The 26,983-nt window shown below is 36.9% G+C and overlaps 1 protein-coding gene across 2 annotated transcripts; it reads right to left on the reverse strand.

Moving 5' to 3' along the window:
* Positions 1-493: 493 nt before the first annotated feature.
* On the reverse strand, positions 494-26,047 carry ZFAND1 (zinc finger AN1-type containing 1). Of its 2 annotated transcripts, XM_061171990.1 has the most exons (8): positions 25,949-26,047; positions 22,992-23,034; positions 21,984-22,023; positions 19,454-19,578; positions 19,275-19,366; positions 18,364-18,485; positions 875-1,030; positions 494-784 (listed from the first exon to the last, which is right to left on the reverse strand). In XM_061171990.1, exons 1-8 carry the CDS (start codon positions 26,001-26,003, stop codon positions 614-616), a joined length of 804 nt encoding a protein of 267 aa, XP_061027973.1. In that variant the 5' UTR covers positions 26,004-26,047; the 3' UTR covers positions 494-613. The 2 variants fall into 2 exon arrangements, with proteins under 2 accessions (XP_061027973.1, XP_061027974.1); XM_061171991.1 differs by lacking the exon at positions 875-1,030.
* Positions 26,048-26,983: the final 936 nt, after the last annotated feature.

Below are 26,983 nucleotides of genomic sequence, written 5' to 3' on the forward strand. Positions count from 1 at the left end.
CCCCAAAGCACTTAGGTGACAACAAGAAAATAATTTTCCCTTCCTAGGCCTGAGATTCCTCATCCACAAAATTTGAAGAGTGAGTGAGATGACCTCTAAGTTTCTATGATTCATGTATACACATCAATTTATACATCATAATGTAGGTAGATACTAAGGCCCCATGCTGGTAGGCTTGGTCATGTGTCTTGCTTAAAGCAAAAGTGATACATGTTATCTTCTAAGAGCCATCTCTTTCTTCTGCCGTAAGAATGGCAATGTCCCCAAAAGGGGTCATTCCTTCATATTAGATTCTGGAGTAAAGAAAACATGGAGCAGTCACAGCCAATCAAAGCCGACATTAACCAAATGAGAAATATACCTTTGTTGTTGTTATTACAGCATAACCTAATAAATGTTAATTAGATAAGAGAATTTGCTAAATGTCAGTTCATAGTTAAACTTGAAAACACAAAAATTCAAATCCAATTTAATAGAAGACTGATAATGTAAATTATGATATAATGGAAATAAAAAGCAAGGTTCAAAAATAAAAAATACATAGTATTTGTAGTAAAAGAATTTGATTAACATTGAATTTTCCTCATGATTTCTAGTTTGACTCCCTGAATGACTATTCCAAGTAAGAATCAACATTTTTTAAAAACTGTTCTTCATCATTCAAATATTCCAAGATAATATTTCCACCATTGTATAAAGGACAATCCTCCTTAGCAATCCAGGTTTCCAAAATATGATCCAAGGGTAAGGCTTCTCCTGAGGTACTGTGACATAACCTCAATTTCTGTTAAGAGAGAGATACATCATAATGTAATAAACGTGCTTTATAGAGTATTCTAAAACTTTTAGGGAAAAAGTTATAACCTGTTGTTACCTTAGGTGTTAATTTGTTATTGTCATTTTTAAGACTGGCTAAAGAAGCTGCAAAGTCTATGACCCTTCCAATGCTCCACTGCTGGCAAAAGAACATTGGCTTACTCTTCTCTTTGCTCCCCTTAGGTAAGAAAACCTGAAAGTAAATTCTTTCCGTCTGTAAAAATAATAAGTTAAAATACAGATTATATACATGAAATGGACATCTGTTTTTGTCTGGTGACATTTCTTCCTCTCTTCTCCTGGTCAGAGAAGGATTACCCTCTAATGATACAACTTCTAGTGGGAGTACAATCACAGAACGCCAGCATCCACCTAAATGCATGGGCAGAGGATCTAAGACCCTAGTCAGGATGATCTATGCAAAAATAGGCATGTGGCCTACATTAGGCCAATCAAGGTCCTTTCCTGGGATCTTACATTCAAAACCTGGGGGCAGGGAGGAGCAATATTTTTCCAGAGTTTTTTTTAAGTCTTGCTGAATTAAACCTGAGGTTGCCTGCAGCTATCCTCCATGCCTCTCAGCCATTCCTGAACCAATGTGGAAAAGTTTCCTCAAATGAAAAACAGTGAGTCTAACTCACAGAGAGAAGTCAAGGAAACAGATGGCCTCTTTCAACAGCATTTGAGCCCTGGAATTCAGTCATCCCTTGAGACCAGATCAATGCAGCACTCCCCATTATGTGAGAAAAAGAAAAATTGTTTTGAGTAAGCTAGTTGGTTTCTGTCAAGTTTCTGTCACTTACAATTAAAAGATTCCTGAGACATATAACATTTCTTTTCACCTGAAAGACCTCACTACATATTTAGAGATAGTAGGGCTTTCGAAAACAAAGAAACGTAAAAAAAAAAAAGTTAGACAAGCACCATATCAACAAAAGAGAAAGATTCAGAAATCTGGAGATCGTTCCTCCAGTATTCTATACCCTATATGCTTCTTTTATATTGTACTTTCTTGCAAAATTAACAAATGTAGGAAACAAGAAAAGGAACAAAGGTATTGGCTTCTGATTTTCCCTTCTTCCTAAAATCGCTTTAAAGAAGTGCTGGCTTTACAGACCAATTCCTGCTACAGTAAATATTTTAGCATAACTGGAGGATCCCTAAATTGTAGGGAAAGATCACAATTATTCTAAGAAATAATAGATTCAACACAATTTCTATCTCAGCACTAAGGAATTTAGATTTGTTAGAGACCAGTGGAGTGCATTATTACAGAGAACAAGTATTAAAAGAAAAATAAGAAATCATTGGAAATTCAAGCTTTGGGCCAACTCTATAACCTCATAGCCCTTGCTCCAAAAACACAGCAACAAGAGCATTAATCTGAAAAGAGAAATTTAAAAAGATATACCCTCACCTAAAAGTAAAAAAATAAATATGTCTGAGGATCCAAAAATGAAACAGAAAGGCAAAGTGACAGTAGGCAGGCTGAGCCACAGGCTTTCAGGGCTCCAGAAGAGGAAGAGGTAGCAAGAGCTCAGCTTTTGGGTTAACAGGAAATAACAGTGCCACATGGTGATGGGGCACCTACGTCCAGCTCACTGATTGAAAGCAGGGGCTTGTGTGGGATGTGCACTCCAGGAAAGGAGGCTTAAGAAGTTACTGCTGAATGTTGATGTAGGCTATTGCTTACAAAAACCGATATATAGGGCTTCCCTGGTGGTGCAGTGGTTGAGAGTCTGCCTGCCAGTGCAGGGGACACGGGTTCGAGCCCTGGTCTGGGAAGATCCCACATGCCATGGAGCAACTGGGCCCGTGAGCCACAACTACTGAGCCTGCGTGTCTGGAGCCTGTGCTCCGCAACGAGAGAGGCCGCGATAGTGAGAGGCCCGTGCACCGCGATGAAGAGTGACCCCCGCTTGCCGCAACTGGAGAAAGCCCTCGCACAGAAGCGAAGACCCAACACAGCCATAAATAAATAAATAAATAAATTTATTTAAAAAAAAAAAACCGATATATAGGGAGGCAGAAAAGCACAGATATAACCTCTTGACAGTGAACAAAGCCAAAGCCTTCCAGCTCAGTAAATGGATCTGTAATAATCTGAAAATCTCCGCAGAGCAGAAGCAGAAACTGTCAATCTCAAACTTGGGTTTGGAATAGAGGTCATGGGTAGGTGGGCCTGTGGAAGAAAATGTGAGACTGCTAGCAGGGAGAGGTGAGTGAAAACAGTAAGAGAGACACAGAAAGAAACTCCTACTCAACACGAACATGCAGAAGCTGTACGCCAAAATTTCAAAACAAATCAAAGGTTAACTTATTATGGGCAGGTGAAACTAAATAAACTTGAAAAAGACATTTAAGAAAGTTATTTAGGATGTACAAGGAGATAAAGAATAATATTCATAAAAATGGAACAGAAAGTTGTAAAACTGAAACAGGCAGAAATGAAACAGGAAAAGCTATGAAGATCCAATTACAAATATAAAAACCTAAGAATACAGTCTCTGAAATAAGAAATTCAAGCACAATAAATTTCTATAATCTTCAATAAAAAGGTTTACTTGATTGGAAGATGAATTGAAGCAGTCATCTAGAAGGAAGCACAAATAGACATAAAGATAGAAATTACAAATCTCTAAAATATGTCTAGTAAGAGTTTCAGAAGAGAAGAAAAGGAAGTAATATTCAGAAAGAAAATAATAATAATTTTCCAAGAGTAAGAGATAAGTCAGATTTTAAAATGTATCTCAAGGGTCAAGCTGTGTAATTAAAACAAATCCATACCTAGCAACATTGCACTGAAACTGGAAAATATCACAGATGAAATCTTAAAAGCTACACACGCACAAAAAGAAAGACAAATTACCCATAAAGCAACAAGAATAAGATCTACAGCACAAGTTTCCTGAACAATAGACAAAAGAAGCCAATGAATAGTATATTCAGAGTTGAGAGAATCTAACAGATAATCCAGCTCAAGTGAGGGAAAATAAGGGCAGTTTCAGACAAACAAAAGACTGAAAGAGTTTACCAACAAAGACTCTTAATGAATGAACTGCTAAAGAATGGCCTTTAGCCAAAATAAAAGTGAGTAATAAGGAAAAAAGAAACTCCAAAAATATATTGGTAAATTCAAATAGCAAGTGACTTAAAAATAATCATGTGTGAACAAAGATGATGGGATGGAAGATATTCAACTACATAAAGCATGTCGAACTCTTTGTCTTATTCAAGAGGATACAATACCAAGTAACTTTAGATTTTTAGAGAAGAATTGGTATCTAATTATACACGTTAAAAATTTTAAATGTAAGCACATGCCTGTTATCACTATTATTACAAAACATTATATTGAAGATTATAGATAATGTAATACAAGAAAATAAAATAACTAGTATAATTATTGAAAAATAAAAACTAAAGTTACTTGTCAATGGGATGTGATTGTATACCTAGGAAACCAAAGGGAAAAAAAAAACTTCTAAAATAAATAGAAGAATTTGGCGATGTGATTGAATAAGATGAATGTACAGAATTCAAGACCTTTTTCTTCTATATTAACAGTAAGTACTAGGAATAGAGATAAAGGGAAATATTCTGTTCACAAAAGAAAGAAAACCCATAAGATAATCAGAGATGAAAATAAGCAAGGAATAATAAGACTTAAATGAAGAAAAATATAAAATGTTACAGAAGGCAATAAAACATGATCTAAAAGAGAAGATGTAAAGTTCTTAGATAGGAAGACGATGTCATAAAAATGTCATTTCTCTCAAAATTAATATATATCATAAAATGCAAATTCAGAGAATCCTTCAGGAATGATCCTCAGTCAGGACTTGTTAATAGATGCTGCTGGGAAGTTGAATTTTACTTCACCCAACTTCACAGAAATCTCTTGATAATATATCAAGGCGGTTTTGCCTCAGTTACTTGCACCTGGTGGGTAGGGAAGGAGCCAGAATCCCCAGAATCAAAAGGAAGAGGCCAACTGGGTATAAAATCCTCCTGAGAATGGCAAATCAGGCTTCTCATAAATGGCAGATTTCTCACTTCCGGTAGGCACTATTATTCACAGCCAACATCCTTGTGCGAAACTTTGAAAGATATGAGAAGCCACATTTCTGCCTAAAACCATGCTGTGTTCTCTCTTGCTTTTTATAATGATTTCTTTCAGTTTCTCCATTTTGACCTTTAAAGAGGCTATATTCTTTAACAGTATCTGCTGGAGTCTGTCACTTACAACCTTGTCCCATTATGACAACCATGAAAATCCCAAGAGAGATTAAAAAAAAAATTGTGTAAGATAATCACAAGGTTCATATGGATGGATAAAGCAAAAAAAAAAAAAAAAAAATGAACTGCTATGAAAAACTATGGAAAAATATGGATGGGACTTACATTATCATATATTAGAACATTCTATAAAGTTATTACATCAAATCAACTTGGTATTAACATATGAATAAAAAATAGATGAATGGAATAGAATAGGAAATCCAAAAACTGATCTAGTAAAATTAAATTTTAAACTTATCATGAAGGTGATATTTGGTATTTCAATTCAATAGGACAAAGATGAATTCTTTAATTGGTTGGCAGAAACTAGCTAAACAACTGGAAGAAAATAAAATTGGGTCCTTAGCTCATATCATATGCTAAAAGCAAATTCCAGCTCTATTAAAGACAGATGAAAAAAAATGAAAACCCTAAGAAAACCAAAACAGAAATGAAAGACAGACCTTAGAAAAATTTAGAACCCTGATATGTCAATGAGATACCTAAGTAAAATCAAGATGTTTGACAGATTTTGAAAAAAGATTCCAAAGCAGATTGATTATAGATAAAGGATTAATATCTATTCTACTCCAAGAGTTTCCATAGTTGACCAAGTAAAATATAAATGAAATAAAAATAAAAATAACAACCTAAAAGAAAAATGATCAAAGGATATGCATGGGCAATTCAAGGAAGAGCAATCATACATGGCCAATGAACATAACAAAAGATGCTCAAACTGAACAGTGGTCAAGGAAATGCAAAGTAAAGCAATTAGGAAATATCTTTTCACAGCCATTAGACTGGAATACATTTAAAAAGATAAACAACTACTGGAAACCATCGGAGGGGAAAGGTACTCTCATGTATGGCCACAAGAGGCATCATAGTAATAAACAGGGTAGAATGGCAGGCTCTGACCACGTGAGTGATCTTAACAGCACTTCACTTCAGATTACTAATCTGTGAAATGAGGATAATAATATATCACATGACAGTCATGAGTATTAAGGGAGGTAAAAAATCTAGAGCCGCAAAACAATGCTTGGCATAGTGCAATCAGTCAATAAAAGTTGACTATTATAATTACTGATAGTAGAAATGTAAATTGTTTCAACTTCTTTGTAAAGCAGCTTGGCAACATCTATTAAGATTTAAAATACACATACCCTTTGACCCAGAAAACATACTCCAGGGAATTTATCTCACGGAAATAGGAAACCAGAAATAGGAAAATTCTTAGCACAGTCGCCAGAACTGGAAACGAAGTGAATGTTCATCAATAGGAAAATGGTGACATAAGTCACAGTATATCCACACCACTTGGAAAGGTATCCAAGCTTTTAAAGAAAATGATTTAGAACCATACCAGTTCCCTTGGGGGAATTTCTGTTAGGCATTCATGAGAAGAATATATAGAGACAAAAGGATATATTATCTACTTGAAACGGGCTTTATTTGTATCCATAGGCTTAATCACTATCTGAAATTGTAGTATATCTTTAATAGCTGTCTCATCCTACTGGAATATAAACTTCATATGGGCAGGGACTTTGTTTCACCTACTGTTGTATCCCCAGGTTTGTTTTACCTACTGTTGTATCCCCAGGACCTGATACATAGCACGTATTCAAAAAAAGTGCTAACTAAATGAATATCATGCCATTTTTATGAAATAATGACCCTAAAACACTCTTTATGTCTTTGTATGCATATACCAATAGCCATTTTCATTTATGTAAAATTATACACATGTATATGCACATATATACATGGGTGCGTATATATATAAACAATATATGTCAGTACATATATGTATAAACACACACAAATACTAATGATACAGGGGAAAAAGTTCTATCTATAGACCTGCATGCTCCATGATAAAGTGTTAGGTGTGTTGAGAACATGGTTTCTGAGGCAGTCTCCCTGGTTTCAATTCGCAGCTCTCCACTTACTAGCTGTGTTACTACCAAGTTACTTAACCTTTTTGTGCCTCAGTTTTCTTGTCTATTAGGCAGAGATAATAGTACATATTTCACAAGCCTGTTGCGAGGATTAAATGTGATAGAAGAGGGCCTGGAACAAAGTTAGCGCTATAGAAGTTTTTGCTATTATGTTTTAAGTAATAAAAGAATTGCAAAGTAATGTGAATAATATTATTGGATACTTTAGAGCAGGTCTTCTCAGCTATGTCACTATTGACATTTTAGACCAGAAAATTCTTTCCTGTGGGTGCTGTCCTATACACTGCGGGACACTTAGCAGCATCCCTGGCCTCTACCCACTAGATACCAGCAGCACCCCCATGCCCAGTTGTGACAACCGAAAGTGTCTCCAGACATTGCCAGATGTCCCCAAGGGGGCAAAACCATCCTCAGTTGAGATGGACATGAGCACAGGAGGGTGTGTTTAGTTTTTTTCCTTTATACAGTTTTTAAAAGTTACCCTTGTTGAAAGTATGTATCTTTATAATTTTAAAAACAAATAAAGAAGTTTTCAAAAAAGAAATATTAAGGATAATCAAAGAAGAAGACTATAATCAATGGTTTCTAAACCAGCAGAATGAAAGGGAATACAGAAAATTCAGTCGATACAAAAAAATGACTGGAGAGAAATAAATAATAAAAGGAAAAGGATGATGAGCAAAAAACATAAGATGGAAGAAATACATTCAAATACATGTGATCGTAATAAATATAAATGGGTTCAACTCACCTATAAAAGAAAGATACTATCAAATTGGATTAAAAAAACAAAGTCCAGCTACATGCTGCTTACAAGAAACACCCTAAAAATAAAACAACAAGAAAAGTTTAATATAAAGGCATAAAGACATAATAGTTAACTATTCATCAAAAGAAAGGTAATGAAACAATATTATTATAATTCAAAACTGGATTTAAGGCAAAATTCATAAAGAAGACATAACAATGAAGAAATTCAATGTATCTGATAATATACAACTCAGCAAAACTATTAGAGTTACAGGAATAAAAAACCTGACAGAACCACAGCTACAGTGGGATTTTGATACCATCTGTTTCAGAAACCGATAGATCAAGCCAACCAAAAATTAGTAAGCATGCACACACATATACATATGGATAGAGAGAGAATGCAAATGAAATAGCAAACAGGACAAAATGTAAATAACTGGTACATTTGGGTAACAAATATGAAAATATTCTTTGTACGATTCTTGCAACTTTTCGGTTTGAAACTGTATCAAAATTAAGTTACCAAAAAAAAAAAAAAATACACCTAACAAGTAGGTTGAAATAAGCAAGTTCATTATTCAGTATGAGAAGTTAGAAAAAGAACGTCAGAGAGAATCTAAACAAAGCAGAAAAAAAGAAATAATAATATAAGAGCAAAATTAGTGAAGCAGAAAGCAAAGAAACAACAGAGGTCAATAAAACCAAAACATGATTCTTTGAAAAAACTAAAATATAAATTAAAAAAGTAAACACAAACCTCTAGCAAGACTGTTCAAGGAGAAATCAAAGAAAAGTACGAATGAAAAACATTAAGAATGACTAACAAAAGACACAATAGAAATTTGGGAACATAAGAAAATAAGTTGAACAACTTTGTAACAATAAACTGAAAGATCTACATCAAACAGAAATTTTTAAGAAAGATGTTATTTACCAAAATATATTTCAGAAGACACAGATTATCCAAATAAGCCAAGAACTATTTAATACATTAAAATAGTATTCAAAATTCTCCCCTCAAAAAAAGGCAACAAATCTGAAAGTTATAACAACCATTACCAAACCTTCAAGAACAAATAATACCCAACTATTTCAAAGAATAGAAGAGGGAGAGCTACTCAACTAATTTTATTTTTTGGCTACTAATGTGAAGACAAAACACTAAATAATATATTAGTAAATCAGTTTAGCAGCACATTTTAAAAGAACTATATACCAGAGCCAACTGGTTTATCCCAGAATATGTGGGTGATTCACAAAAAAAAAAATTGATCAATGTAATTTACCACATTGATAAGGAAAAAAAACTCGACATAATCATCTTACTAGATGGAGGAAAAAAAATTATAGCAAAATTTAATACCTATTCTTGATATAAATTCCTAGAAAACTAGGAATAGAAAAATATTGTTAACCTAAGGAAGGGTACTATCAAAACTCTACAGCAAATATAATATTTAATGATGAAACTTTAGAATAATTTGCATTAAAAGTCAGAAATATGATGAAAATGCCTATCACTCATATTATTCAACATTGTTGTGGCGATTTCAGCCAATGCACTAACACAAACAATAATAATGAGAAGGTGGAAGAGCAAGAGAAAAGCAAATTTGAAAAAAAACAAAAACAACTCACAAAACTATCATTTGCAGAACATGTGACTGCACAGAAAACAAGCCAGGAAATCTATAAACTATGGGAACTATTAGAGTTTATTTGCTGGATGGAAGGACATTATACAACAACCAGGAATAAACAATTAGAAAAATGTTAATTTAAAAAAATTACCATTTACAATGGCAGCAAAAATTATGAAGAGTCTAAGAATAAACCTAAGAAAAGACATAAAATATGTATGGTAAGCATTATAGGATGTTCCTTAAAGACATAAAAGAAGACCTAAAAAAAGTTGGATAGACCATGGAGATGAATGGGAAGAGTGAAATTTTAAAGATGTCAACTGTCTCTAATTTTAAATTCAGCACAATTTCTATCAAAATCACCATTTCACAGAACAGGACAAAGTGATCCTGAAATTTTTACAAAAGAATAAATGGCCAAGAATAGACACAGTTGAAAGCAAAGAATGAGGTGGAGAGGCTTGTCCTACTTATTATAAAGCTATTATAATTAAGACAGTTTGATATTAATGCAAAGAGAGACAAACAGACCAAAGGAACTGAATTGAGATCCCCAGACTAGTCCCACATATACAAAACAATCTGGTATATGACAGAAATGTCATTACAAGGATGAACGCTTCAATACCTTATGTTACAATGATAGGTAACCCATTGGGTGGGAGGGGAAGGAAGAAATCTCTGCCTCTACTTACTTACAATTAAATTCCAGATGGAATAAAGAGCTAAACAACAATATAAAATAAAACTTTTAAAGGAAAATGTAAGAAAATAACTTATTTTTAAAAGTACAATCTTAATGAAATCATTAATAAATTTGAGTGTATTAAAATTTAAGAAGTCTGAATTACTAAAGAGATCAAAAGCAAAGTGAAGACAAGCCACAGACTGAGAGAAGATTTGTGCAACATACTTAATCAAAAAAAGATTAGAATTCAGAATATATAGACTCTTATAAACCTTTCTAAAAGTTCCACAACCCAACAGAAAACATGGGCAAAGGATATGAACAAATAATTCACAAAAGAAAGCCCAATATCCAATAAACATATGCAAAGTAGCTGAACCTCACTAGTCACAGGGAAATTCAACTTTAAACCTCACTGAAGTATCATTTCACATCTATCAGATTGGTAACAATGTATAATACCCTACAGTGGCAAGAAACACTGAAACTCTCTGACACTACAAGAAGGAGATAAATCTGTACAACTACTTAAAATAAAAAGTTGACAAGGAGGGGAGAAGGCAAGATGGCGGTGTGGGAAGACATGGAGTTAGCATCTCCCCACAACTAGGGCACCTGTCAGCCACTGGTGGGGGACTTTAACCCCCAAGGAGATGGGAGGAACCCCAGAGTGAACAGGTAGGGTGTAGGGGGACCGAGGCGGGAGGAGAAGTGGAGGCCAGACAAGAACGGCACCCCTGAGGCCAGGAAAATCAGGAGAGGCAGGTGAGAGAGACTCTCCGGGAAGAGCGGGAGAGGAGCAGAGGGCGATCGCCTGGCCCATGGGGGCCAGGGAGCCTGCTGAGCTCCCAAGCCGGTCCCCCCCGCACACACACACAAAGCCCCATCCAGGCCATGAGGGTCCTGGGGGCATAGGAGGGAGGCTGGGGAGATCAGGAGTGGCAGGCGGGAGGGGCCATCCAGGAGGAGCGGGAGAGGAGCAGAGGGCAATTGTCCTGCCCACTCGGGCACAGGGAGCCTCTGAACTCCCAGGCCGGTCCCCCGCCCTCCAAACCTCCCTCCAGGCCATGTGGGTCCTTGAGGGCATAGGAGGGAGGCCAGGGAGATCAGGAGAGGCAGGCGGAAGGGGCCCTCTGGGAGGAGCGGGAGAGGAACAGAGGATGACTGTCCCGCCCACTCGCCTGCTGAGCTCCCAGGCCGATCCCCTGCTCTCCAAGCCCACTACAGGCTGCATGGGTCCTTGGGGGCATAGGAGGGAGGCCAGGGAGATCAGGAGAGGCAGGCGGAAGGGGCCCTCCCAGACCCCAGACCGGAGGAGCAGGAGAGGAAAGGAGGGCGTCTGTCCTGCCCACTCAAGCCCAGGAAGCCTGCTGGGCTCCCAGGTGAGGTCCCCTGCTTTCTGAGACCAGGAGTGGGGGGCACGCCTGGGCCCCTTCTGCTCCTTGAGCCTAAGCCCCACCCCCCCACAGCCCCCAGGGCTTTTTCCAGCCCTGTGGGATCTGAGCATTGGCCCCGCCCACCACCCAAACCTCATCCTTGCTTAGGCCCCACTCTCCACAGCCAAGGCCTTCCCCCCACCTTTTATTTTTTCTTTTTTTTTCTTTTCCCTCCTCTTTTTTACTACTGTGGTACTGATGTACCTTCCAGTTGTTGATTCATCTATATTTTTATTTTTACATTCTTTCTAACATATCTGTTAGTTTCCTAATCTAATTTTATTTTTTACTTTGTTATTGTTCTCTCTTTTTTTTTTGCCAACACACGTGGCTTGTGGGATCTTGATTTGCAAGCACGGGGTTGGGCGGAAGCTCCTGCAGTGGGAGCTCCGAGTCTGGACCACTGGACTGACAGAGAACCTCAGACCTCAGGGAATATTCATCGGAGTGAGGGCTCACAGAGTTCCTCATCTCAGCACCAAGACCCAGCTCTACCCAATAGCCTACAAACTCGTGTTGGAAGCCTCAGGCCAAACAACCAGTAAAACTGGAACACAATCCCACTCATTAAAAAAAAAACATGACATAGCAAAAAAATACATCACAGATGAAGGAGCAAGGTAAAAACCTACAAGACCAAATAAATGAAGAAAAAACAGGCAATCTACCTGAAAAAGAATTCAGAGTAATGATAGTAAAGATGATCCAGAATCTCGGAAATAGAATGGAAGCACGGATTGAGAAAATACAATAACTGTTTAACAAAGATCTAGAAGAACTAAAGAACAAACAAACAGAGATGAATAACACAATAACTGAAATGAAAAATACACTAGAAGGAATCAATAACAGAATAACAAAGGCAGAAGAACAAATAAGTGAGCTGGAAGACAAAATGGTGAAAATAACTGCCGAGGAGCAGAATAAAGAAAAAAGAATGAAAAGAATTGAAGACAATCTCAGAGACCTCTGGGACAATACTAAACACACCAACATTCAAATTATAGGGGCCCCAGAAGATGAAGAGAAAAAGAAAGGGTCTGAGAAAGTATTCAAGAAGATTATAGTGGTAAACTTCCCTAACATGGGAAATGATATAGTCACCCAAGTTCAGGAAGCACAGAGTCCCATATTGGATAAACCCTAGGAAAAACACACCAAGACACATATTAATCAAGCTAACAAAAATTAAATTCAAAGAAAAAATATTAAAAGTAGCAAGGGAAGAACAAAAAATAACATACAAAGGAATCCCCATAAGGTTATCAGCTATGTTTTCAGTGGAAACTCTGCAGGCCAGAAGGGAGTGGCAGGATATAATTAACATGATGAAAGAGAAAAACCTACAACAAAGATTACTCTACCCAGCAAGGATCTCATTCAGATTCAATGGAGAAGTCAAAAGCTTTTCAGACAAACAAAAGTTAAGAGAATTCAGCACCACCAAACCAGCTTTACAACAAATGCTAAAGAAACTTCTCTAAGCGGGAAACACAAGAGAAGAAAAGGACCCACAAAAACAAACCCAAAACAATTAAGAAAATGGTAATAGGTACATACATATCGATAAGAATCTTAAATGTAAATGGATTAAATGCCCCAACCAAAAGACACAGACTGGCCGAATGGATGCAAAAACAAGACCCATATATATGCTGTCTAAAAGGGACCCACTTCAGACCTAGGGACACATACAGACTGAAAGTGAAGGGATGGAAAAAGATATTCCATGCAAATGGAATTCAAAAGAAAGCTGGAGTAGCAATACTCGTATCAGATAAAATAGACCTTAAAATAAAGACTGAGAGATAAGGAGGCACACTACCTAATGATCAAAGGATCAATCCAAGATGAAGATATAACAATTATAAATGTTTATGCACCCAACATAGAAGCACCTCAATACAAAGGCAAATGCTAACAACCATGAAAGGAGAAATTGACACTAACACAACGATAGTACGGGACTTCAACACCGCACTTACACCAACGGACAGATCACCCAAACAGAAAATAAATAAGGAAACACAAGCTTTAAATGACACAATAGACCAGATGGATCTAATTGATATTTACAGAACATTCCACTCAAAAGTGGCAGAATACACTTTCTTCTCAAGTGCACATGGAATATTCTCCAGGATAGATCACATCTTGGGTCACAAATCAAGCCTCGGAAAATTTAAGAAAATTGAAATCATAACAAGCATCTTTTCTGACTACAATGCTATGACACTGGAAATCAATTATAGCAAAAAAACTGTCAAAAACACAAATACATGGAGGCTAAACAGTGTGCTACTAAATAACCAAAAGATTACTGAAGAAAAAATTAAAAAATACATAGAAACAAATGACAACAAAAACACAACGACCCAAAACCTACGTGACACAGCAAAAGCAGTTCTAAGAGGGAAGTTTATAGCAATTCAATCTCACCTCAAGGAACAAGAAAAATCTCAAATAAACAATCTAACCCTACACTTAGAACAACTAGAGAAAGAAGAACAAAGAAAACCCAAAGTCAGTAGAAGGAAAGAAATCATAAAATCAGAGCAGAAATAAATGAAATAGAAACGAAGAAAACAATAGCAAAGATCAATAAAACTAAAAGCTGGTTCTTTGAGAAGATAAACAAAATTGATAAACCCTTAGCCAGACTCATCAAGAAAAAAAGGGAGGGGACACAAATCAATAAAATTAGAAATGAAAAAGGAGAAATCACAACTGACAGTGCAGAAATACAAAGGATTATAAGAGACTACAACAAACAACTATATGCCAATAAAATGGACACCCATGAAGAAATGGACAAATTCCTGGAAAGGTACAATTTTCGAAGACTGAACCAGGAAGAATTAGAAAATATAAACAGACCTATCACGAGTAATGAAATTGAAACCATAATTAAAAATCTTCCAACAGGGCTTCCCTGGTGGAGCAGTGGTTAAGAATCCGCATGCCAATGCAGGGGACACGGGTTCAAACCCTGGTCCGGGAAGATCCCACATGCCACAGAGCAACTAAGCCCGTGCGCCACAACTACTGAGCCTGTGCTCTAGAGCCCGCGAGCCACAACTACTGAGGCTGCATGCTGCAACTACTGAAGCCCGCATGCCTAGAGCCTGTACTCTGCAACAAGAGAAGCCACTGAAATGAGAAGCCTGGGCACCGCAACGAAAAGTAGCTCCCACTCACCGCACTAGAGAAAGCCCGCACACAGTAATGAAGACTCAATGCAGCCAAAACTCAATAAAATAAATAAATAAATTTAAAAAATCTTCCAACAAAGAAAAGTCCAGGACCAGATGGCTTCACAGGCGAATTCTATCAAACATTTAGAGAAGAGCTAATAACACCTATCCTTCTCAAACTCTTCCAAAAAATTGCAGAGGGAGAAACACTTCCAAATTCATTCTACGAAGCCACCATCACCCTAATACCAAAACCAGAAAAAGATATCACAAAAAAAGAAAATTATAGACCAATATCACTGATGAACATAGAAGCAAAAATGCTGAACAAAATACTAGCAAACAGAATCCAACAGCACATTAAAAGGATCATACACCATGATCAAGTGGGATTTATCCCAGGGATGCAAGGATTCTTCAATATACTCAAATCATGCAATGTGATACACCACATTAACAAATTAAGGAATAAAAACGGTATGATCATCTCAATAGATGCAGAAAAAGCTTTTGACAAAATTCAACACCCACTTATGATAACAACTCTCCAGAAAATGGGCATAGAGGGAAACTACCTCAACATAATTAAGGCCATATATGACAAACCCACAGCAAGCAGCATACTCAATGGTGAAAAACTGAAAGCATTCCCACTAGGATCAGGAACAAGACAAGGATGTCACTCTTGCCACTCTTATTCAACATAGTTTTGGAAGTCCTAGCCACAGCAATCAGAGAAGAAAAAGAAATAAAAGGAATACAAATTGGAAAAGAAGAAGTAAAACTGTCACTATTTGCCAATGACATGATACTATACATAGAAAATCCTAAAGATGCCACCAGAAAACTACTAGAACTAATCAGTGAATTTGGTAAGGTTGCAGGATACAAAATTAATGCACAGAAATCTCTGGCATTCCTATACACCAACAATGAAAAATCAGAAAGAGAAAGTAAGGAAACACTGATATTTACCATTGCACAAAAAGAATAAAATACCTAGGAATAAACCTGCCTAAGGAGGCGAAAGACCTGTACTCAGAAAACTATAAAACACTGATGAAAGAAATCAAAGATGACATAAACAGATGGAGAAATACACCATGTTCTTGAATTGGAAGAATCACTATTGTGAAAATGACTATAGTATCCAAAGCAATCTACAGATTCAATGCAACCCCTATCAAACTACTAATGGTATTCTTCACAGAATTAGAACAAAAAAATCTTACAATTCGTATGGAAACACAAAAGACCCTGAAGAGCCAAAGCAATCCTGAAAAAGAAAAACAGAGTTGGAGGAATCAGGCTCCCTGACTTCAAACTATACCACAAAGCTACAGTAATCAACACAGTATGGTACTGGCACAAAAACAGAAATTTACATGAATAGTACAGGACAGAATGCCCAGAGATAAACCCACACACATATGGGCACCTAATTTACAACAAAGGAGGCAAGAACATACAATGCAGAAAAGACAGCCTCTCAGTAAGTGGTGCTGGGAAAACTGGACAGCTACATGTAAAAGAATGAAATTAGAACACTCCCTAACACCATACACAAAAATAAACTCCAAATGGATTAAAGACTTAAATGTAAGGCCAGACACTATAAAACTTTTAGAGGAAAAACACTGACATAAACCACAGCAAGATCTTTTTTGATTCACCTCCTAGAGTAAAAGAAATAAAAACAAAAATAAACAAATGGGACTTAATTAAACTTAAAAGTTTTTGCACAGTAAAGGAAACCAACAAGAAGACAAAAAGACAACCCTCAGAATGGGAGAACATATTTGCAAATGAATCAACAAAGGATTAATCTCCAAAATATACAAAGAGCTCATGGAGCTCAACATCAAAAAAACAAACAATCCAGTTAAAAAATGGGCGGAAGACCTAAATAGACATTTCACCAAGGAGGACATACAGATGGCCAAGAGGCACATAAAAAGATGCTCAACATCACTAATTATTAGAGAAATGCAAATCAAAACTACAATGAGATATCACCTCACACTGGTCAGAATGGCCATTATCAAAAAAGCTAGAAACAATAAATGCTGGAAAGAGTGTGGTGAAAAGGGAACCATCCTACACTGTTGGTGAGAATGTAAATTGATACAACCACTATGGAAAACAGTATGGAGGTTCCTTAAAAAACTAAAAATAGAACTACCATATGACCCAGCAATCCCACTACTGGGCATATACCCTGTGAAAACCATAATTCAAAAAGAGACATACACCACAATGTTCATTGCAGCACTATTTACAATAGCCAGGACATGGAACCAACCTAAATGTCCATCGACAGATGAATGGATAAAGAAGATGTGGCACATATATACAATGGAATATTACTCAGCCATAAAAAGAAACAAAATTGAGTTATGTGTAGTGAGGTGGATGGACCCAGAGTCTGTCATACAGAGCGAAGTAAGTCAGAAAGAGATAAACAAATACCGTATGCTAACACATATATACGGGCTCTAAAAAAAAAAATGGTACTGATGAACCTAGTTGCAGGGCAGGAATAAAGAGGCAGACATAGAGTACGGACTTGATGACATGGGGTGGGAGGGCAAAGCTGGGGTGAAGTGAGAGTAGCATTGACATATATACACTACCGAATGTAAAATAGTTGGCTGGTGGGAAGCAGCAGCATAGCACAGGGAGATCAGCTCCGTGCTTTGCGATGACCTAGAGGGGTGAGATAGGGAGGATCGGAAGGAGGCTCAAGAGAGAGGGGATATGGGGACATGTGTATGCATATGGCTGATTTGCTTTGTTGGGTAACAGAAACTAACTCGGTATTGTGAAGCACTTATACTCCAATAAATATCTATTAAAATAAAAAGAAAGTTGAAAATATCTAGTAAAGCTAAAGATGAGCAAACCCCATGATCCAGCTTTTCTATTTCTAGGTATGTTCCCTAAAGTAGCATTTTTCAATTTGATGGTCTCAATCCTTCAGGGGCTACAAAATCAACAATCTTTAAAGTAGAATAAAAAATATCAGAAAATACACATACACATAAGGTATACACATACACATCAGTTACTTACTGAAACTGTGTTAAGGTACGTATGTATGTACATATGTACTGAATTGTTATAGAAAATGTAACTGGCAACATGGAGTTTTAAAGAAGCTGCCCTAGAGAAATGTTCCTACAAGTACACATGGATGTTCACTTTTGAACAGTTTATAACAGCAAACAACTTGGAAAAGGAATCTGAATTGTGTTCACTAAAAGAATGGATAAATGGATATTCATACTATAGAAAAATGTGAGCTATCAAAATGAATGAATAAGACTCAACATATCAGCATGGATAAAGTTTTAAAAAATGATACCAAGGGTAAAAGAAAAAAGTTGAAGAAGGATACATATGGTTTACTGCTGTTTCTATAAAGTGAAAAAAACTCATAAAACTATGTATTATTTATGCAGACTTATACCATGTAATAGTAGAAATGATACATACAAGGTTCTCATACTTAATGAGAGGGAAGAGTAAAAAGGGAGCTCCAACTATATTTAGAACATTTTGTATTCTAAAATCTCTAAGACCAACCTGTGGCAATGATTTATCTCCATTAGCACGCATCTTTAATTTCATTAATGCTACCTTTGCAGCTGTTTCACTATTTTTTGCACCTTTCCGTCGTTTACTTGCTGTCTCTCCTGTCTTGGAATCTAAGAAATAAGTGTAAGCATATAAGCAAATAAGAACTTTTACATTTTCCAGAGTTTTATTTTTATTATTATTTATTAACTATGGCCCTGAAATGTACATGAATTACATATAATAGAGATATATAGAGACCACATTCATTTTATAGGTATGATCAATGGAAAAATACCACTGAGTTGACCTAAGTGATTTCCACATCAAAAACTCAAGTTATGTGCCTCTTTCCAGCTTAAATCTATTTAATCCAGAGCAATCACGAACACTTCTACAGAGAATTTTAAGATTTGGTTATAGAAGATTTTAATTTGATTAATTTAATTTAATTTAATTTAAAGTCATATCCTTAATATAAAATGAAAATTCAGCTGAACTAACATGGTAGCAGACAGACTGGTCTAAATCACAGATACATTCTTTCCTCATATGTCAGAATATCAGCAGCATTCATAAGATAGCTGACTGGGCTTCAACTTTAGTCTTTAAAGAATGTAAACCACTACTTTAGCCTCATGAATACAATTTTTAGCCAAGATGGTTAACCAGCTGATATAAATGGTCCAGCAAAAGAGAACATCTGGTAGGGTATTTCCATAGAATTTCCAAATTTTCATTGGAAAGCCTTGTGAGAAATACTGTCACAAGAATGTCACCAAAATCTATAGCAAGTTATAACCATCAGGGTTGCTAACAACACCTTCCATAACTGGCAAGCTGACACGAGAAGCAGGGCTCTGGAACTCATATAGAATATAGAGCAGTAGGGAAACAAAACAAGCTTTCTAGATACTTGCCAATAATGTCTTTAACAAGTTTCTGAGTGGCAGCCATACGAGACCTAGGGATTTCCAGTTCTTCACATTCATGATCTGACTGATGACGATGTCTATGAGCAACAGAAGAGTGATACTAGTTCATGTATTTGCATATGACTTAAACAGATATACAGAGTTTGAATGGTCTCAGTGATCACCTCAGGCAAAAATTCTTCTCACAATAAGGGCACATAACTGGCACAAGCTCTCTTTCAGCACAGTCCTTGAATGAGCATGGGTAAGATGTATGTGTATCTGACTTCAGTCTCTCAATTACAGTCACCTGAAAATGTAAAATGGGGGACATGGCATTATATTTCACATTTAAAGCAAATCAACAAATCTATTCTGGATATCCATATCATTTTTGCTTAAACTTATAAGAGAAACTCACACACTCTCACATAGATTATAAAAATTGTTCGTGTGAAAAATGATTACTGTGCTGACTGCTCTACATTTTCAAAGTCTTCCTACTGTGGTGTATTTATCTTCTAAGTCAAGTTAAAATGACTACTCAGTTACTCTCCATAATTTTAGTCTTCTACTTTGTAACATACTACACAAAGATGCCTCCTTAACAGTATGCTTAGGTAATCAGCTCATCACTCCTCAAATGGCAAGTCATATCTACTTTCTATACTGGTTTTAGAGGCTTAAATACATGTAAAAGAACACTTAAAATTATATGTTTTTCCATGATACAGAGGGTTAAAGACAGTTTTCACAATGATATACTATTCTTTTTTTTTTTTAATAAATTTATTTATTTATTTATTTTTGTCTGCGTTGGGTCTTCATTGCTGCGCACGGGCTTTCTCTAGCTGCGGCAAGCGGGGGCTACTCTTTTGTTGCGGTGCACAGGTTTCTCATTGCAGTGGCTTCTCCTGTTGCAGAGCATGGGGTCTAGTTGCGTGGGTTTCAGTAGTTGTGGCATGCAGGCTCAGTAGTTGTGGCTCGTGGGCTCTAGAGCACAGGCTCAGTAGTTGTGGTGCACAGGCTTAGTTGCTCCACAGCATGTGGGAATCTTCCCGGACCAGGGCTCGAACCCATGTCCCCTGCATTGGCAGGTGGATTCTTAACCACTGTGCCACCAGGGAAGTCCCACACAACGATATACTTTATTTTCTATTTAATACTGTATTACTAGCAAATATTACATCAGAGGAAAAAGAGCTTTTATGAGATAAAAAAAAATCCAGATCACTCAGGCTATTTTGAGTATTAAGTAACTAGGTTTCTAGAACTGAATGAACTCAGTTGACCCTTGCACAACTCAGGGGCTGAGGTACAAACCCTCCATGCAGTTGAAAATCCAAGTATAACTTTACAGTCAGCTCTCTGTATCTGCAGTTCTGCACCTGCAGATCCAATGCAATGTATAGTACATATCTAGTGAAAAAAATCCATGTATAAGGGGACCCACACAGTTCAAACCTATGTTGTTCAAGGGTCAACTGTAATTGCTTGAAATCTATAACCAAAGGGCATTCCTCTATATAAATGATAGTTACATCTTGTTGCAATTAACTTCTTAACTATTTTTTCAAATTTATTCCAATGGTCTAAAGGTAGAAGATTTTTATTTCACTTTTAAATTAATAAGATCTAATTGAGAGACATTCTATGAGACATTCATAAAAATCAAATCATATAAGAAAAAGGAAAACACAGGGAAGATTTACAAGCTGTATAACAAACATCAATATGTTTACTATATGACTCTATATGAGTATTTCCTTCCAAGTAATCCTGAATAATACCAATATGTTACTTAATTTTTATTTCCCTCAAATAAATCACCAAAACTTCAAAGGGCCAGATTTTGACTGAAGCTCATTTAACCTTAATTTTCTATAATCAAGAGACTCGGTAAAGTGTTTGGTAAATGGTGGGCAGGAATAAATATCAACCACAAAATGTGAGGTAAATGCTTCTTTCCAAATGGAGTAAATTCAGTTTAACTTTCTGCTGATCTCTGATCCAAGGGAGGTGGAACAACTTCTCTGATTACAAGCTTGAGAAAATTACATTAGGCTCAGCTTTCTCTTTTTTTCCTTGGAAGCCTAACCTGGTGCAGCATTGCTGTGACTGGTGGGCAAATCCACCTAATTCTGGATTTCCTTTGCAGACCCTTTTGGCTCTACACTAAGCTGTATCATTCAACTTATTCTTTATCAGTAATAAAGATGATATTTTGGCTTCTATTTAACAGCCCTTTTTAATCTCTTGATTTGGTCCGAATTAGGGTAGGGAGATTTTGCTGGACTACAGGTTTGCTCCTGGTGACCTAAGGCTGATGGAGTCAGAACAATGTATTACCACAGAGTCCTAACACCAGGCACCAGTGAAAATGAATGAAACAGTGAAGCAAACTGGAGGGAGTATATGATGAGGATGTTAATTCCATTATGTATTTATAAATATAGAGCCTAAAGCTATAAGCAGGCTACGTAAACAGAACTGAAGTACAAAGGAATAAGAATTATAAGAACAAACATTTATAAATACCAAGTAGACTAGTTTATGTTAAAACAAGCTGAGAAAAATAATATAAATAAAGACCCTCTTACATAATCAGTTTATTCTGCCAAATTTTAATCTGTGGTACACTGGGATTAAATTGAATCAAATTCTGAATGAAAGTACATAAATACAAACATGTTTCACCGGGAGATATTAACATACCTCAGGACAGCTATGTGACTCCCTGCTCCTGTGTTCAAGGCTTAAATAACAACAAAAAAAAGTGTTTATTTAAATGTAATCAAATAATGTACTTAAAGATAACTGCAGTAATTTGAGATATTTTAATGGTTAGTATCCTTAAGATTAACTACACTCACACTACATTAACAACTCTGCCTATAAGAATAAACTGAAGTGACAGATAAATAAAAGACAGAGCATCTATAGTCTCAAAAGTTTTAAAACCCAACTACTATTCAACTTCAATATGAGTACAAAAATTCACCACTCTTAATTACCTTTACTTTGAGTGCTTTAAGGTGTGTGAAAATGCAAAGACCCTTTTGATTCTTTTATTTCTCAAAAATAATCAGTAATAAAATGTCAAAGGAGTGTTCTAGTTCTGAATGATTTAAAAATATGCATTATTTTTATTTACTTCTAATAAATCTTTCCGAACCATCTTCTGAAAAGAATTTATTCTTTCAGTGCTCTATTTAATAAATTAAATACCTGATACTTGAAAGTTTAATTGAAAAGAAAATGCATTTTCCAAAATTCTTGTTTGTTCCCAGGTTTTACTTTGCATGTGATGTGTGTGCAAAGGACGTATAGTACTCAATTTAAGAAACATAAACGTTGGGCTCTTTTCATTTTATTAATTAAAATAAAGACTAATAATCATAAACTGGATTTTTTTACCATATTCTTTATATTGTGGATATGTTCTCTCCTTGTGATTAAAAGACATATATATAACTTTTACATAAAAATCACACACATCACCCCATTTCTGTAAAGTTTAAAGACTAGCCACATATATGTACAAGTAATCAGAGTCTATGACTAGTCTATTTGTTTTTTTTTCCCCAAGTGATTACTATAATGAATATCAGATATCAGTGGCTAAAGTAAGAACTATTTTAAATCATACTACTTTTTAGAAATAAATCTCATATTATAAACACTAAAATTACTCCCAAATCCAGCATAAAAAACTTAACTTACCAAAATATTCCTGAACAGCCATCACATACAAATGGAAGAAAATCTAAAATTGAGGGGAAATGTTATATGTTCTGGTCAGTAACTGATTTTGATTTAGTTTTCTTAAGTAAAAAGAATCGTAAAGTACTGAACTATGGCTATAGGAGAACTTTCCTTTTTGAACAATATCCTAGTGCAACAAGCAGTGGTTAAACAAAAGCCATCACAACCTCAAGCACTTTGAAAGTAACTGGATTATCAGAAGATAAATGTTACTTGCTGTAGCATGCTAAACCAGAAAAAAAAAAAGAAGTCCTGTGAGTTTTCTGTTTGTTTCCCAGATTTACTAGGTGTTGTTTCTGAGGACTGATACTGCAAAAATCCTGCATTTGAAGTGACAATCCTAGGTTTCAATTTTGATTCCACTGCTTACTAATCTAGCAATGCTAGGCAAGTTACTTAACAGTAGAGCTTTGGATTACATACATACATATTGGATATATATATATTTGATATATAGTATACAGTGTATGTATGTGTATGTATACAAAACCAAAGCTCTATTATTAGGTAATATGCATAAAAATAGACATAGATATAAGTATATTGTGTTTGTGTGCATATGTATATATGTGTGTGTGTGTATGTATCTATGCTATATGCCACACCTACTTCACAGGGTAATTGTAAAAACCAAATGAGATACATGTAAAAGATAAGAATAGTAAGATAATATCTGTAATTAATAAGAATAATTATAGCAATTAACTTGTTTTGAATACACTCAACTCTGAGAAAAATCCTGTGGTGACTAGGTAGAGATGTCTTCAAAGAAATTCCAGAAATTCAATGGATGGATTGATTGATACTGCAAACTTTAGTCCTGAATTGTTTCTTTCCTTGCTGTTGAGGAACAACTAAGTTAGGACTAAGTAACAACTAAGTTAGGAAGTGAATTTTTGGAAAGCACATGAAAGTATCCATTCTTAGATGTGACAATTGACCATAAATCACTGAATACAATCATTTCTTCTCTAAATTGTTTTCAGTGTACCTCATATTAAATTACAGTATACAGTCAAGTGAGGCTGGCTATATCTAATCACACCACTTTTACAAAATGAAAACAAAGAGCACTGCACTTTAGAGAAAGTTACTATTGCTCCCAAAATATCTCATTCTACAGAGTATCTTAACCCAAAAGAAAAAGAAGGGGTCCTATTATAACCCAAAGGGACCGCTGGATGTTTCTGCTTGTGGGACAAGAGGGCCCAAATATAGTTCTTCCTTCACCTGAAAAGCGAACTTAATGCATTGTCACTGTTGTCCTGAAAGCATGATACTGTAAGTATCTGTTTCATATCAAGAAAGTAGGTATACATTTGTCAAAAAGAGAAGGAAACTGGAGTATATAATACTTTACAAAACTTTTATAGTCTCTTTCAAATCGGAAAAATGTACATGCTCACTATTTTGAGACTTTGGTGACCAACTAAATATTAGACACAAACCAAGAGAATCCAGGGGTGAGAGTTAAGATCAAGATAATTTCCTAACACTTGACACCATCCTTCTATTCATCCAGAAGCTAAATGAAATTTAGGATACTCACTTAACGTATTCTAAATCTTAACTGCTCTCCACTAGTCCAAAAGAGCTAGACCCTGGCCTCATTTCAGGTATTTACACTTTAAGAGACACCTGAAGTTGGAAAGGCAGATGAACTATGTCACAAATGGTAGATATTATGGACTTGCTAGAGATAATCAGGTATACCAGAATTACATAACTTACAGTCAAAACCCAACTGGCTAAGCTTCCCTATGAAAGATCTGCAAGCAAACAATGGTTCTTGCCTGCTGAATGGCTGAAGATGATAGCCAGTGGTGAAAGATACAAATCAGAGTGCTGAAAGTAACAATAACCTAGCAGGGATTGTGTCCTTTTGCCCACCACACACAACAGGTATCATTTATCAACTGCAGCACTCCCACTAATTCTGGGCAAACCCCCGAGTCCTTCTCAACAGTGATCGGGTGGCTACCTGCTGCCAATGACTGTAGTTGCAATGGGAGATAAAATCTATTTTGTCACCCAATGTAGTATGAGCCAGATGTGGTAGCATCCATTTGGAGTGAAAGCCAGGTACCAAAGACTGAGCATTCTGTGTGGCTCTAGTGCTTCAGGACATACCTGCTGCAGATGTTTCTAAGGCCTGTACCACACTACCACTGGCTATTATATCGGGCTATGTGTTATCACAAGGTCTCTCAGTTCAGCAGAGAGAGAACATCACCTTATTAATGCTCTAAAAAGCAGCTAACTATCCTGAAAGCTTTTCTGTGGAAAGGGCTATATTTTATACCCTTATGTGGTCCCAGCACCAAAAGAGGTGCTCAGTAAATGTTTACTGAATCAGTGATAATCAGAATCAAAGAATGACAGAGCTGAGAGAGAGCGTAATGATCATCTGGAGGAAAAGCTAAGGACCTTCTCACTATAAGCTCGTCTCCTGAGCAGCCCGCGAAAATGAGGTTAAAAACTGATCTCACCCGACTCCTTACTCTGACAGATAAGTAATAGATAAGCAAACAAAAAGTCTGGGAGAGAAGTGGCTTGCCCGAGGTCGCAGTGGCAGGTTCAGAAGGGAACTCTCACGACTCCCAGACCGAAGCGTCCTCCCTACCCGTGCTCATCTGAAAGGAGTGGGCGCGAAGCGACTTCTTGGCAAGGCGCACTCGAAAATCAACGTTCACACTGCAAGGTATGTTTTTGGGAATCGCATGGTTCCCTTCCAAGGAGACCATAAGCCTCTTCCAAAGGCTCAAGGGCAACAAAAAACATGGGCATCAAGGGCATCAACACATGTCACGGCAGACCGCCCCCCCCCCAAGGGACACGCCCGCCCTGCCTCCTCAGACTCCGCCTCGCCCCACGGCCTTCCCTCCCGCGACCAGAGCTAGGGGCTCCTGAATCACCTCGCTGCCGGCACTGCTCCACCTGGCAGTGCCGCCCAATGTCCAACTCCGCCATCTCCCAGCGCCGCGAGAAGCGGGCACAGCCGCGGCAGGGCGGGACGAGGTCGCTCGCGCGGTGCCTGCTGGGAATGGGGTGGGCCCAGGGGCGGAGCCCGCAGGTGGGGGCGGGGCGCGTACTGAAAGCGATCGGGCTGCTCCGAGTGCCCTGAGTTCTGAATGTTTGCTATCTGGGTCGCCTAGTGAGGCGACAGGAGGAAAAGGTGGTTTCTCTGTTCGGTTTTCCCTCGGGCGGAAGTCCTGTCGCCCAGTCCTTAGGAAAATATCCAACTGCCTTTATGGAAGATTGCGTGCCTGCGTTCCCTCCTCCGACGGCCTCACAAGGATTTTTTTTTTTTTTTTTGAATTAACATAACTCCATAACTCTAGGAAGCACAGTTTGGCACAAGTATTTGCAGGAATCAAGTGAAGTAGACCGACCCTGGTTCAATTCCTAACTCGTCCTACACCAGTGTTACTTGATTATATAAATGCTCCTTGCAAAGGAGTCAGGGTTTTTAAAAAGTAGACGTTTCTTTTTCTGCCCTGCCCTACTTTTTACATTCTAGTAGGAAAAAAAAGTCTCTAGCTCTTGAAGTCCTGAGTATGCACTGAGCCGCATAGGGTCCCTCAGTTGAGAGCACAGACTCATTTAACACACGTCCTGAAGAAAGCTTGTGGTGATTCCATTGAGATGTAGGGAGGTAGGGAGCTTATGTGCTTGACGAGCCACTCCAAAGATACTGAGAAAGGAGAGGCTCTTCTAGGTGGGGTGCAAATGGATGCCATTCCACTGACGTGACACTAGACACGACTCAGAGTGGATGAGTGACAATCAAAGCTGTACTGAGAGGAACTGTAAAAATATCCAGTGCCTCCTATATAAATTTAAATATTTCCCAATCAATATTCATTGAGGAAGAGGGAAGGGTGGGGTTGGGAAACAGGTATCCTTACTTCAAGATTTGCTCTTGAATAAATCTATTTAAAATTTTCATC

The sequence above is a fragment of the Eubalaena glacialis genome, chromosome 17 (genome assembly GCF_028564815.1).
Source record: "Eubalaena glacialis isolate mEubGla1 chromosome 17, mEubGla1.1.hap2.+ XY, whole genome shotgun sequence".
Taxonomy (NCBI): domain Eukaryota; kingdom Metazoa; phylum Chordata; class Mammalia; order Artiodactyla; family Balaenidae; genus Eubalaena; species Eubalaena glacialis.